This window comes from Colobus angolensis, unplaced genomic scaffold (genome assembly GCF_000951035.1).
Source record: "Colobus angolensis palliatus isolate OR3802 unplaced genomic scaffold, Cang.pa_1.0 Scaffold46, whole genome shotgun sequence".
Classification (NCBI taxonomy): domain Eukaryota; kingdom Metazoa; phylum Chordata; class Mammalia; order Primates; family Cercopithecidae; genus Colobus; species Colobus angolensis.
The window spans coordinates 4,970,984-4,984,154 of record NW_012118043.1 but is presented as its reverse complement, the minus strand read 5'-3'; the positions used below and the strand labels follow the sequence as shown (position 1 = coordinate 4,984,154).

General features: G+C 42.1%; 1 protein-coding gene across 1 annotated transcript in view; it reads left to right on the top strand.

The window, feature by feature from the left end:
• The window catches only part of GRK7 (G protein-coupled receptor kinase 7), a 39,573-nt gene extending 26,949 nt beyond the window's left edge, over positions 1–12,624 (top strand). Inside the window, exons 3-4 of the mRNA XM_011958091.1 lie at positions 2,398–2,672; positions 12,288–12,624. Coding sequence (XP_011813481.1) covers positions 2,398–2,672; positions 12,288–12,624 — 612 coding nt within the window. The remainder of the gene's footprint in view (positions 1–2,397; positions 2,673–12,287) is intronic.
• Positions 12,625–13,171: the final 547 nt, after the last annotated feature.

Here is a 13,171-nt window from a genome sequence, read left to right as displayed (position 1 = left end):
GCATGACTCAACAAATGTTTTCTGCGTAATGAATGGAAAACATCTAGTCACCGTCTTCGTGGTTATTTAATTAAGAACATGGCATGAACCAGGTGAGGCCCTGTGATAAACGCCTGGATTTGGAGACAAAGATGAGTAAGACTGTATCCTGGGCCTCAGAGGCGCCTACAGGACTCTTTTGTCTGGACAAATGCAAAACTGGACAAGACGCCAGGGCAACAGATGTAAACCGGGACTGTCCCAAGCAAACCGGAACATATGGTCACCCAAATTATACACCAGCTTCTCTGAAAACAGCAGTGCCATGCTGACTCATGCACAACCCGTTAGACCCTAGTCACTTCCAGAACTTTCTTGTTCAGGCCAATCACTCTTCATTAGTACTTGGGATTGGTTATGTTTTTTTGTTGTTGTGAACCACGTAGAAATTATCCATGAAATTTCATGTTTCTAAAGCCTTACATTAAAAAATACTTAAGCAACTAGAAATAAAACACCTAATGCACAGCTCAACACTTCCTAATGTTTTCTTCATAGAGACAGGGTCTCACTAAGTTACCCAGGTTGGAGTGCTGTGGTTTGTCTATCGCACCACAGCCTCGAACTCCTTGGCTGAAGGATCCTCCCATTTTAGTCTTCTGAGTACCTGGGACTACAGGCACACACCTCTGCACCCAACTTTTCCAACCTTTCCTGAAGTACTGAAATGCATAGTTGTAATCAGTGGGTGACAATCATTACATATATAAATTCCTTGGTATTAACAATAGACTCTGGTTTATCATCTTATTGATGGACCTTTGGGTGTTTCCAGCTTGTGACCATTCTGAATTAGTGAAGTTATGAACATCTCAATACAGATTCCTTTTTCTTTCTTCTGAGTCTCTTTGAGGTACATACTCCAAAGTTAGATAATCTGGTTGAAAGACAGGAACAGTTTGTTACTTTTTGTTTCCCATTGCTCTCTGTCATATTGCTTTCCGAAAAGTCCGAGTTGGCCAGGCACAGTGGCTCACACCTGTAATCCCAGCACTTTGGGAGGCCGAGGCGGGAGGATCACTTGAGGTCAGGGGTTCAAGATCAGCCTGGCCAACATGGTGAAACCCCATCTCCACGAAAAATACAAAAATTAGCCAGGTGCGGTGGTGAGCGCCTATAATCCCAGCTACCTGGGAGGCTGAGGCAGGAGAATGGCTTGAATCTGGGAGGTAGAGGTTGCAGTGAGCTGAGATCAGGACACGGCACTCCAGCCTGGGTGACACAGCAAGACTCCGTCTCAAAAAAAAAAATCTGAAGTAAATACATACCTTAAAATTGCAAGATGTGTTGTAGATTTGATTAAATATTTGTTGAGTAAATACATGAATTAAAATCAATGCAGCCGTAAAAAGACAAATATTGCATGATTCCACTTATATGAGGTACCTAGAGTAGTCAAATTCATAGAGAGAGAAAGTAAAATGGTGGTTGCCTGGGGTTGAGGGGAGAAGGAATGGCAAGTTGTTTAATGAGTGTAAATTATCAGTTTTACAAGATGAGTAGTTCTGGAGATTGGTTGCACAACAGTGGGAATGTACTTAACACTACTGAACTTACACTGCAAAATGATTTAGATAGTAAATTTTATGTGTAATTTATCATACATACAAGCATATATAAATATATATGTATTATATATAGAAATAAATATGTATGTATATATATAAAGTGAATACGTATATATATTTAATCTAATGATCATTTGGCATATATTGTCAGTAGAAGTGTGCCTGTAATATATAGTCATGCATGTAAAATGAAATTTCATGTGTGTGTGGAATTTCCTCAATTAAAATGGCAGTGTTAATTATTCAGTGCAGAGACAGGCAGGCAGAGGTGTGTGTGATGTTAATGTTATTACATAGCACATAGAATAAGAAACATCATAGACTAGACAATATATGAACATTAATATTAGTAATAAAGCACTCAACCTTAAAAAAAATCATATGCATCTAATTTCTATTATCTGTGAACTTTAAAAAAGGCAGAGCTTGGGGGATCTTACAGACATCCACTTGAACTTTTCATCTTAAAGATGAGGTGATGAGCCTAAGAGAGATAATGGATTTTCCCACATCAAGAGCAGCTACGGCTTCCCTTTTCATGATGACCTTAGCCACCAACTCTATCTCATTGGCCAAAATGGATCGCATGGCCTCCCCTGGCTGCACCCAAAGCTGCTGGGAAAGCAGCAAAAAGAATAGGTTAGACACATTGCCACTCCAAACAAATAGGGTTCCCTGAACAAGGGAAGAAAAGGAGAATATGTATTAGGTAGGCAGTCAGCAGTGTCTGCTGCACTCACCTTAATGTCTTTGTTCTGTGTTGTCTTGTTTTTTGTTTGGGATGTTACAGGCTGGAACCAATGGTTACATGGCTCCTGAGATCCTAATGGAAAAGGTAAGTTATTCCTATCCTGTGGACTGGTTTGCCATGGGATGCAGCATTTATGAAATGGTTGCTGGACGAACACCATTCAAAGATTACAAGGAAAAGGTCAGTAAAGAGGATCTAAAGCAAAGAACTCTGCAAGACGAGGTCAAATTCCAGCACGATAACTTCACAGAGGAAGCAAAAGATATTTGCAGGCTCTTCTTGGCTAAGAAACCAGAGCAACGCTTAGGAAGCAGGTAAACTAGCATGTAACAGAGAGGATTGCTGACACCAGTATTGTCCACAGGGATTGGGAGAATGCTTTTGATTTGTGGCAAAGTCTTGGAATTAAGTATTATGATTTTCCTATTTTTACTTGCATATTATATGGTTAAATATTTCTAATACTTTCAAACACTATGAGCACTTTCTATAGAACGATCTCCAAGATGTATTTTAAGGTGGAAAAGTGAGGTGCAAAACAGCTTGTGTTAAAAAAAGAAAAGGAATACATAATTAAAATGGTTGTATAGAATATTTGAAGGAATTTATAGGATTGGTTATGCCAGATGAAGGGAAATTAGGGGCTGGGGATGGGGATGCAAATAAGAATTTTCACTGTATCACCTTAGTTTCTTTTGCATCTTGAACCATGTTGAGTAAATAAATGTATTAAAATCACACGCAGCCATAAAACAAAACAAATATTGCATGATTCCACTTACATAAGGTACCTAGAGTAGTCAAATTCATAGAGACAGAAAGTAGAAGGCAGGGCAGGGTGGCTCATGCCTGTAATCCCAGCACTTTGGGAGGCCGAGGTGGGTGGATCACAAGGTCAGGAGTTCAAGACCAGCCTGGCCAAGACGGTGAAACCCCGTCTCTAATAAAACTACAAAAATTAGCCAGGCGCGGTGGCAGGTGCCTATAATCCCAACTACTCAGGAGGCTGAGGCAGGAGAATCGCTTGAACCCAGGCGGCAGAGGTTGCAGTGAGCTGAGATCGAGCCACTGTACTCCAGCCTGGATGACAGAGCGAGACTCCATCTCAAAAAAGAAGAAAGTAAGTAGAACGGCAGTTTCCTGGGGTTAAGGGGAGGAGAAATGGGAATTGTTTAATGAGTATAAATTATCTGTTTTACAAAATGAAGAGTTCTGGAGATTGGTTGCACAACAACATAGTGTGAAGGTACTTAACACTGTTACATACATTATTCAAAAATCATTAAAACAGGCTGGGCACAATGGCTCACGCCTGTGAGCCAGATATGGTGGCTCACACCAGCACTTTGGGAGGTTGAGGTGGCGGATTACCTGAGGTCTGGAGTTTAAGACCAACCTGACCAACATACGGTGAAACCCCATGTCTACTAAAAATACAAAAAATTAGCCAGGAGTGGTGGCAGCCGCCTGTAATCCCAGATAATCAGGAGGTTGAGGCACAAGAATCACTTGAACCCAGGAGGTGGAGGTTACAGTGAGCCGAGATCGCACCACTGCACTCCAGCCTGGGCAACAGAGCAAGACTCTGTCTCAAAGTAATAAAAATAATAATAATGGTAATAATAATTAAAATAAAAACATAAAACTACCAGTACTGATAGTCATAGCTCTGGAAAATTCTGTTCCTTTCAAATGTCTCCCATAGCATATCATCAGTCCTTCAAAAAATATTTACATCATCACAAATGATGTTGCCAGCTGTTAAAATTGAAGCCAAGTTTTATGGTTTATGATATAATAATAAGATCAAGCTATTTTAGAAGTCCGGGCGCAGTGGTTCATGCCTGTAATCTTAAAACTTTGGAAGGCCAAGGTGGGAGGATCACTTGAGTCCAGGAGTTCAAGACCAGCCTAAGCAACATAGAGAGACCCTGCCTCTACGGAAAATAAAAATATTAGCCAGGTGTAGGACTGCATGCCTGTAGTCCCAGCTACTCAAGAGGCTGAGGTGGGAGGATCACTGGAGCCCAGGAGCTCAAGGCTGCAGTGAGCTATGATCATGCCACTGTACTCCAGCATGGATGACAGAGCAAGACCCTGTCTCTAGAAAAAAGATTCTATAGAAGAAAAAAAGAAGTAAAAGTTGGCCTGTGAAAAGACCCTTGGCAGTGAGTGACTATGTTGTGTAGGGAGAAAATCAAGAGCTTTAGATTCACAATAGATTCAAGTCCCAGCTCTGCTATAGACTGGTTATTCTACGTCAAGCAATTGAATTACTTTCCTTGAATCTCAATATCCTCATATATAAAATGGGGGGATTGTGGGTGTGATGGTTAATTTTATGTGTCAACTCGGTTAGGCCACAGTACTCAGATATTTGGTCAAATATTATTGAGATATTTCTGGGCAGATTTTTAGATGAGATTAATATTTAAATCAGTAGACTTTGAGTAAAGTAGATTACTGTCCATAACGTGCATAGGCTTAATCCAATCAGTTGAAAGCCTTAATAAGAAAAGACTGACTTACCCAGAAGAAATGGGAATTCTGCCGGCAAACCACCTTTGGGGTCAAACTGCGATCCTTCCCTGGGTTTCCAGCGTGCTAAACTACCCTGCAGACTTTGGATTTACAAAGCTCTAAATGAAATCTCTCTCTCTCTGTCTCTCTCCCCTTCTCTTTATCTCTCTCCCCATCCCCCCTTCCCTTCCTCTCTCTCCCTCTCAGAGAGATTTATATGTGTACACTCACACATTGTCAGGGAGGAAACGCATTCTCTACCCTCTTACCCTCTTACATTCAGTTATTGGAGACTTACAAATTATTATTATTAGTTTTTGAGACAGAGTCTCACTCTGCTGCCCTGGCTGGAGTGCAATGGCATAATCTTGGCTCAGGGCAATCTCAGCCTCCCAGGTTCAAGCAATTCTTCCTTGGCCTCCTGAGTAGCTGGGATTACAGGCACCCACCACCACACCCAGCTAATTTTTGTATTTTTAGTAGAGACAGGGTTTCACCATGTTGGCCAGGATGGTCTCGATTCCACATGCTTCACCCACACTTCTGTTGACCAGAACTCGTCCTCGGATCCAGCCTACGGGTGAGGGGGCTGACTAATGTCTTCTACGTGCCCAGGAGTGAGAATCAAATAGGAAATGGTGACCAGTGACAATCACTAACAATCTCTACCCTCATGGTCTTCTGTGAGTATTCGAGGGTGCGGGAGCAGTGGCTGAGTCTGGAGGAAAGTCTCTCTTTTTTTTTTTTTTTTTTTTTTTGAGATGGAGTCTCGCTCTGTCGCCCAGGCTGGAGTGCAGTGTGGCCGGATCTCAGCTCACTGCAAGCTCCTCCTCCTGGGTTTACGCCATTCTCCTGCCTCAGCCTCCCAAGTAGCTGGGACTACAGACGCCCGCCACCTCGCCCGGCTAGCTTTTTGTATTTTTTAGTAGAGACGGGGTTTCACCGTGTTAGCCAGGATGGTCTCTCCTGACCTCGTGATCCGCCCGTCTCGGCCTCCCAAAGTTCTGGGATTACAGGCTTGAGCCACCGCGCCCGGCCGGAAAGTCTCTTTAGATGACTTCCCCGAAGGGAAAAACACCCACTTGGATGCCTCAATTCCCACGTTTGATTTAAAATCTATCTTGGCCGGGCGCGGTGGCTCACGCCTGTAATCCCAGCACTTTGGGAGGCTGAGGTGGGTGGATCACCTGAGGTCAGGAGTTCAAGAACAACTTGGCCAACATGATGAAACCCCATCTCTACTAAAAATACAAAAAATTAGCTGGGTGCAGTGGCGGGTACCTGTAATCCCAGCTACTCAGGAGGCTGAGGCAGGGGAATTGCTTGAGCCTGGGAGGCAGAGGTTGAAGTGAGCCAAGATCACGCCACTGTTCTCCAGCCTGGGCAACAAGAGCAAAACTCTATCTCAGGAAAAAATTTTTAAAATTAAAATAAAATAAAATAAATCTTAATACTCTATAAGCAGACTTTGGATTTACAAAATGAAATATTAACAAACTTCATGAAAATGCAACCTTAAAGCACTGTAAACACCACTTTAAAGCACACTAAACACTGGTCACTGCCTGAAGCTGCTTCCTCGAAGCAAAACCTTTCTAATAAAGCATCTGTTGTTATGACTGTTTTGAATAAGACTGTTTACAACATTAGAGAAAAGGCATATAAAAAACAGCTGTTCAGTGAAATAGAAAATCTTCCAACATTTTTTTTTCTTACGGCCTCTATAATTGCAGAATCTTCCAACATTTTTATTTCAACTCTTTATATTTTGAAAAAATTTAATCAAATGAGATCACATTGGATTAATGTAGTGGGCATCCTCCAAGCCAAGGCAAATGCCTCGACAGCATGTTACACAGTGGAGTTCAAATGCTTCCTCCCTGTTGCCTTCTTAAGCATTTGAAATGAATTAAAAACCCTTCTCCTTTAGACATCACTGAAAAGGATTACCTTCTTTGCCTTTATGGGTCTGGGAGTTAATTTTGCAGAGAAGCCAAAAGCTTTTCTGAGCATCTCCAGGGGCTCCAGATGGAATCAACTACAGGGTCTTCCAATGAAATAAATGGTGAAGACCACTTAAGTTTCTGCAGGTTTTATTCTGGTGAGCCAGTGCAGCAGAACAAGAGCAAATAATCATGAAAGTCTCTGACTTAAGTGCTTCTCCAACACACAATTTCATGCCAATACCTACTGTTCTTGGCAGACCAAATTCCCTTGTGGGCCTCATGTATGGGCAGGTGGTATCTTTGCTTCATTGACTATTATAAGAAAATCCATTGTAATCTCTGTGTGGGGTTCCATAATACAAGAGCCTCTGTTAATGCTCTGAAATATATTCCACTCCAATGAGCAGAAGTCCTCCCTGCAGCTGCCACTTTGGCTGTTACAAAAGATCATGCCTCCAGCAACAGCCTCTCCTATTTGTTCAAAGTGCACCGCACAATGATGGGCCAAAAGAGCCCTGCACAGAACTGCCAGGGAAAGACGCAAGAGTGAAATAATCAGCCTGCTCTTTTAATTCCGGAACTGTGGTGGGAGTTGCTAGTGCAAGAGATCAAAGACATCATCTTTGTGGTGGCCCAGCCACAAGAACAAGGAATGGAGATCGGAAAGCCCAGTCTTCACTGGTAGCAGCAGCACCCACAGACATTTCTTGGGAAAAGGTATACAAGGCATGAATCCTGCCCTCCAGGGGATTGTTGTTGGGTTGTTGAAGAACATAAAGGAAACCTCAAAGTGACCCATGGTTTCCTTGTCTTTTATAATTAGTTGCAAAAGGGCTGCAGTCAGCCACCACTGATGGACAAACCAAGGCTCCCTGGGCGTGGTGGGCTTGAGATGCTATGTGAGAACTGTTCATCCTGATGTAAAGACTGTTCTGGCAAGTCTCCCAAGGTTACCAAGCTCCTGGGCAGTCTCCATTTACTGCTTAGACTGAGTTTTTAAGGGCCCTTTTGACCCCTGGTACGGTGTGTTCAATTCATGCCTGCCAGTGGTCATGGAAGTGATGCAAATACCTTCCCTGTGGCACCTACTTCCATTCCAATGCCTTCATTCTCTTTTGAGACATGCAGGTCTGGGGCTCATTCCTCATCTATTTGGATGGCATTCTAGCTCTATCCTTCTGCCACATTTAAAAATCTATCTGATACCTTTAAAAGGTGAATGTTTCTGTGTAAATTATACCTCAATAGAGACGGAGTCTCGCTCTGTCGCCCGGGCTGGAGTGCAGTGGCCTGATCTCAGCTCACTGCAAGCTCCGCCTCCCGGGTTCCTGCCATTCTCCTACCTCAGCCTCCCAAGTAGCTGGGACCACAGGCGCCGCCGCCACGCCCAGCTAGTTTTTTATATTTTTAGTAGAGACGGGGTTTCACTGTGTTAGCCAGGATGGTCCCGATCTCCTGACCTCATGATCCGCCCGTCTCGGCCTCCCAAAGTGCTGGGATTACAGGCGTGAGCCACCGTGCCCGGCAATAAACCTGACTTTTAAAAAATCTCTCTTTTTTTTTTTTTTTGAGACAGAGTCTTGCTCTGTCACCTAGACTGGACTGCAATAGCCCGATCTCGGCTCACTGCAACCTTTGTCTCCCAGGTTCAAGCAATTCTCCTCCCTCAGCCTCCCAAGTAACTGGGATTATAGGCATGTGCCACCACGCCTGACTAATTTTTGTATTTTTTAGTAGAGACAGGATTTCACCATGTTGGCCAGTCTGCTCTCAAACTCCTGGCCTCAGGAGATCCACCCACTTTGGCTTCCCAAAGTGCTGAGATTACAGGTGTGAGCCACTGTGCCTGGCCTAAATACCTATTTTTGAAGCTTACATGTATCTCAGTAACTCTCCCTCAAGGCTCTTAACCTACAAGATGTGAACCACACAGACACTGGGGCAGTCGGTTCTGGTAGATGGCAAGCCTGCATTTTCTTTCTTTCAGTTGGTGGAGACTTGGTGGAGACTTTGGGAGAAAAGACACCCCTTGTAGCACGTTTGATCCAGGTCTCCATACACAGTGGGAAAAGTCCAAGAAGTTCCAGATAGACCTTTCTGGAAGTGGGTAGGGCTGGGTCACAGAACAAGAATCCAAGGAATCATTGGATCATCAGATGCCTCCAATTAAGTTTCTCTTCTCATAATAAAATTTAATTATAAATTTTCCTTTGAAAAAGTCACCTATTTACTGTGGCTTCCTCAGATGCACAGTTATTCATGAATGCAGAAGCACATAAAGGAGTCAAAAATACAGGAGTTAGAGACAGGGCTGTTGTACTGGTTGAATGTAATAATATAAGTGAAGAGCTGAATGTTGTGTTAACTGAGAGTAGGCCCTGAATAAATGTCAGTTATCCTCATTCTTGTTATTAGTTGTGCCATTATTGGATATTGCCTTTAGTCATCTTGCTGGGCAGAGTCTGTTGTAGTTATCATCTGACATGGTGGGGAATCTCCGAAGGGAATATATGGGGCAAACTCTCAATCCTTTCCCAAAAAGCTTTTTGATATCTTGAATGGAAAATGTAAAGGACGGACCATGAATACGATTAATTTCTATTAAGGTTGACTTATGGCAGAAATTGACTTCTTTTAAAAGGAAGACATTTCTTTAAAAAAAAATCTTTTATTTTAGATTCAGTGAGTATATGTGCAGGCTTGTTACAAAGACATATTGTGTAATGCTGAGGTTTTGGATGCAATTGAATCTACCACCCAAGTAGTGAGTATAATACTCAATAGGTAGTTTTTCAACCCTTGCCCCACCCCCAAAACATCTAGTAGTCCCCCGTGTCTATTGTTCCCATCTTTACATCCATGTTTACCCAATGTTTAGCTCCCACTTATAAATGAGAACATGCGGTACTTGGTTTTCTGTTTCTATGTTAGTTCACTTAGGAAAATGGTCTCCAGCTGCTTCTATGTTGCTACAAAGAACATGGTTTCATTCCTTTTTATGGCTGCACATTATTCCATATTGTGTATGTACCACATTTTCTTTATTCAATCCACCATTTATGGACTCCTTAGTTGATTCCATGTCTTTGCTATTATGAATGGTGCTGTGATGAACATATGAGTGTATGTCTTTTTGGTAGAACAATTTATTTCCCTTTGGGTGTACACCAGTAATAGGATTGCTGGGTCAAATGGTGGTTCTATTTTTAGTTCTTTGCAAAATCTCCGAACTGCTTTCCAGAATGGCTGAACTAATTTACCTTCCCATCAACAGTGTGTAAGCATTCCCTTTTCTGTGCAGCCCCTCCAATATGTTTTTGTTTGGTTGGTTGGGTTTTTTTTGTTTTTTTTTGTTTGTTTGTTTTTGAGACGGAATCTCATTCTGTCACCCAGGCTGGAGTGCAGTGGCACAATCTCAGCTCACTGCAATCTCCGCCTCCTGGATTCAAGCAATTATCCTGCCTCAGCCTCCTGAGTAGCTAGGACTACAGGCACACACCGCCACACCTGTCTAATTTTTTGTATTTTAGTAGATATGGGGTTTCACCATGTTGCCCAGGCTGATCTTGAACTCCTGAGCTCAAGCAATCTGCCTGCCTTGGCCTCCCAAGGTGCTAGGATTATAGGTGTGAGCCACCGTGCCTGGCTGTTTTTTTTGTTTGTTTGTTTTGTTACTTCTTAGTAATAGCTATTCTGACTGGTGTGAGATGGTATCTCATTGTGGTTTTAATTTACTTTTATCTGATGATTAGTGATAATGAGCATTTTTTGATATATTTGTTGGCCACTTGTATGTGGAAGATGTTTCTTAATCAGACCAGGAAATCTATCCACATTCTTTTTTTTTTTTTTTTTTATTGAGACAGAGTCTCACTCTGTCACCCAGGCTGAAGTGAGTGGCGAGATCTCAGCTCACTGCAAGCTCTGCCTCCTGGGTTTACGCCATTCTCCTGCCTCAGCCTCCCGAGTAGCTGGGACTACAGGCGCCCGCCACCACACCCAGCTAATTTTTTGTATTTTTAGTAGAGACGGGGTTTCATGGTGTTAGCCAGGATGGTCTCGATCTCCTGACCTTAAGATCTGCCCACCTCGGCCTCCCAAAGTGCTGGGATTACAGGCGTGAGCCACTGCATCTGGCTATTCACATTTTTTAGAGGAAAAAAAAGTTTTGAATCTGATGCCACAAAACAGCCCACTTTTTATTTTGTTAAAACCTAGATTTAAGAGTAACTAAGAGGAGTATGGTAGGCAGCCCCTAAGATGGCTCCCAATGATCCCCACATCCTGGCATTCATATCCACGTATGATCCCTTTACCTTAAGTGTGGTCTTCCTTCAATAAGAAATAGAATATGGCAGAAGTGATGAGATGTCACTTCTAAGATTAGGTTATTAAAAAAACTATGGCTTCTCTTTTGAGCATTCTCTCTCTGTGTGTGTGTGTGTGTGTGTGTGTGTGTGTGTGTGTGTGTGTGTGATCACTGACCTTGGGAAAGCCAGCTGTAATATTTTAAGGCAGCCCTGTGAAGGCTCATGTGATAAGGGATGGAGGCTTGACAATAACCACATGAGTGAGCTTGGAAGCAAATCCCCCAGCCTCAGCTGAGCCTTCAGATGAGACCACAGTCTCAGCCAGCAGCTTTACTGCAACCTCACAAGAGACTCTGAGACAGAGACACCCAGTTAAGCCATGTCCAGATTCTTGACCCTCAGAAGCTGTGAGATAACAAATGTTTGTTGTTTTAAGGCACTAAATTTTGGAGCAATTTGTTACACAGCAATAGATAACTAATATTACTAGTAGAGGTTACGCAGTTGGGAACATGCTTTTTTCTTTAGATACTGGAATAATTTCTAGCATAGAGATGGAGGGTTTGATAATAATAATCATAGTGTTGAATACTAAATTTATGCTAATTCCTACTACTGCAAATAGCTAATGGATTTTTTTAAGTCTTTAAAGAAATAACACCAAGATTATTGTGGCAGTTGGGGAGGTAAGTGGGGCTTCTAGAAATCATATCATATTACCAAGAAAGGGATATGAGTGCTGCCTTCTAAAATGGGAGTGGTGGTTGTGTGGGACAGAGATATGCTTAACTTGTTCTATGTGACCCTGAAAAGGCAATGGCTGGAAGCTGCAGGCAAGCAGGTGTGGTTCTACAGAACTTTCCCAGTATTTCCATGAAACACCAAGAATAAAAGTCATGTCCAAAGCTTCACTATTTAAAAATTGCATCTACAGGTGAAAGCTGTCTGCAAATAATGAGAGTGCTGTCTATTTATATGGGAATTTGGGGTGATTTCAAAAGCTATTATTTTTCGGTTATTCTTTATGTTATTATATTGTCTTTGCAATTAAAATAAAATGTAAGAAAAGAATGCTACACACTTTGTATTGTTAGAACGTGTTCCATTTTGGTTTGTTAACTCTGTCTCAGGCTGATATCTCCTTTCTTCACAGAGAAAAGTCTGATGATCCCAGGAAACATCATTTCTTTAAAACGATCAACTTTCCTCGCCTAGAAGCCGGCCTAATTGAACCCCCATTTGTGCCAGACCCTTCAGTGGTTTATGCCAAAGACATCGCTGAAATTGATGATTTCTCTGAGGTTCGGGGGGTGGAATTTGATGACAAAGATAAGCAGTTCTTCAAAAACTTTGCAACAGGTGCTGTTCCTATAGCGTGGCAGGAAGAAATTATAGAAACGGGACTGTTTGAGGAACTGAATGACCCCAACAGACCTACGGGTTGTGGAGAGGGTAATTCATCCAAGTCTGGTGTGTGTTTGTTACTGTAAATTGCTCTTTTTACCAGACAGGTGGCTGGAGTCTCGGCTGACATAATCCTCGAATGTTCCCAACACGTGGAAATCTGTGGAATGAGGGATAATCAGTTAGGAGGGACATCGCAACCACAAAACAATTCAAAGGACAGGCAAGCTCACTACTAGGACACATTTTATTTTCTTTCTCTTTCTTTTTTTCATAAAGATGAGTAAAGTCTCAGTCTTCACTGAGGGCTGGGAAAAGGAACACTCAGGTTTATTTTGATAAACTGAAAGCATCAGCCTTTTACCATCATGTCCCTGTGTATTACGCAAAGTCCTAGGAACAGAGAATGGAACTTTGTGGTGTGCCCAGAAAATGAGTATTTGCAGCTCTTAGTAAATAATCATTTTAGTTTTTCTTTGTTTATATCTTTTTTTCCCTTCATCTTGCTTCTGCTTCTATAGTTATAAAAAGGATTTTGAAGCTGGAAACAAATGTTCCTGACCTTCTCCCTCTAAAAAGGAGTGGGTTACAATATTTTGGCAATGTTTTAGATCACAGAATAATTTTCAATTT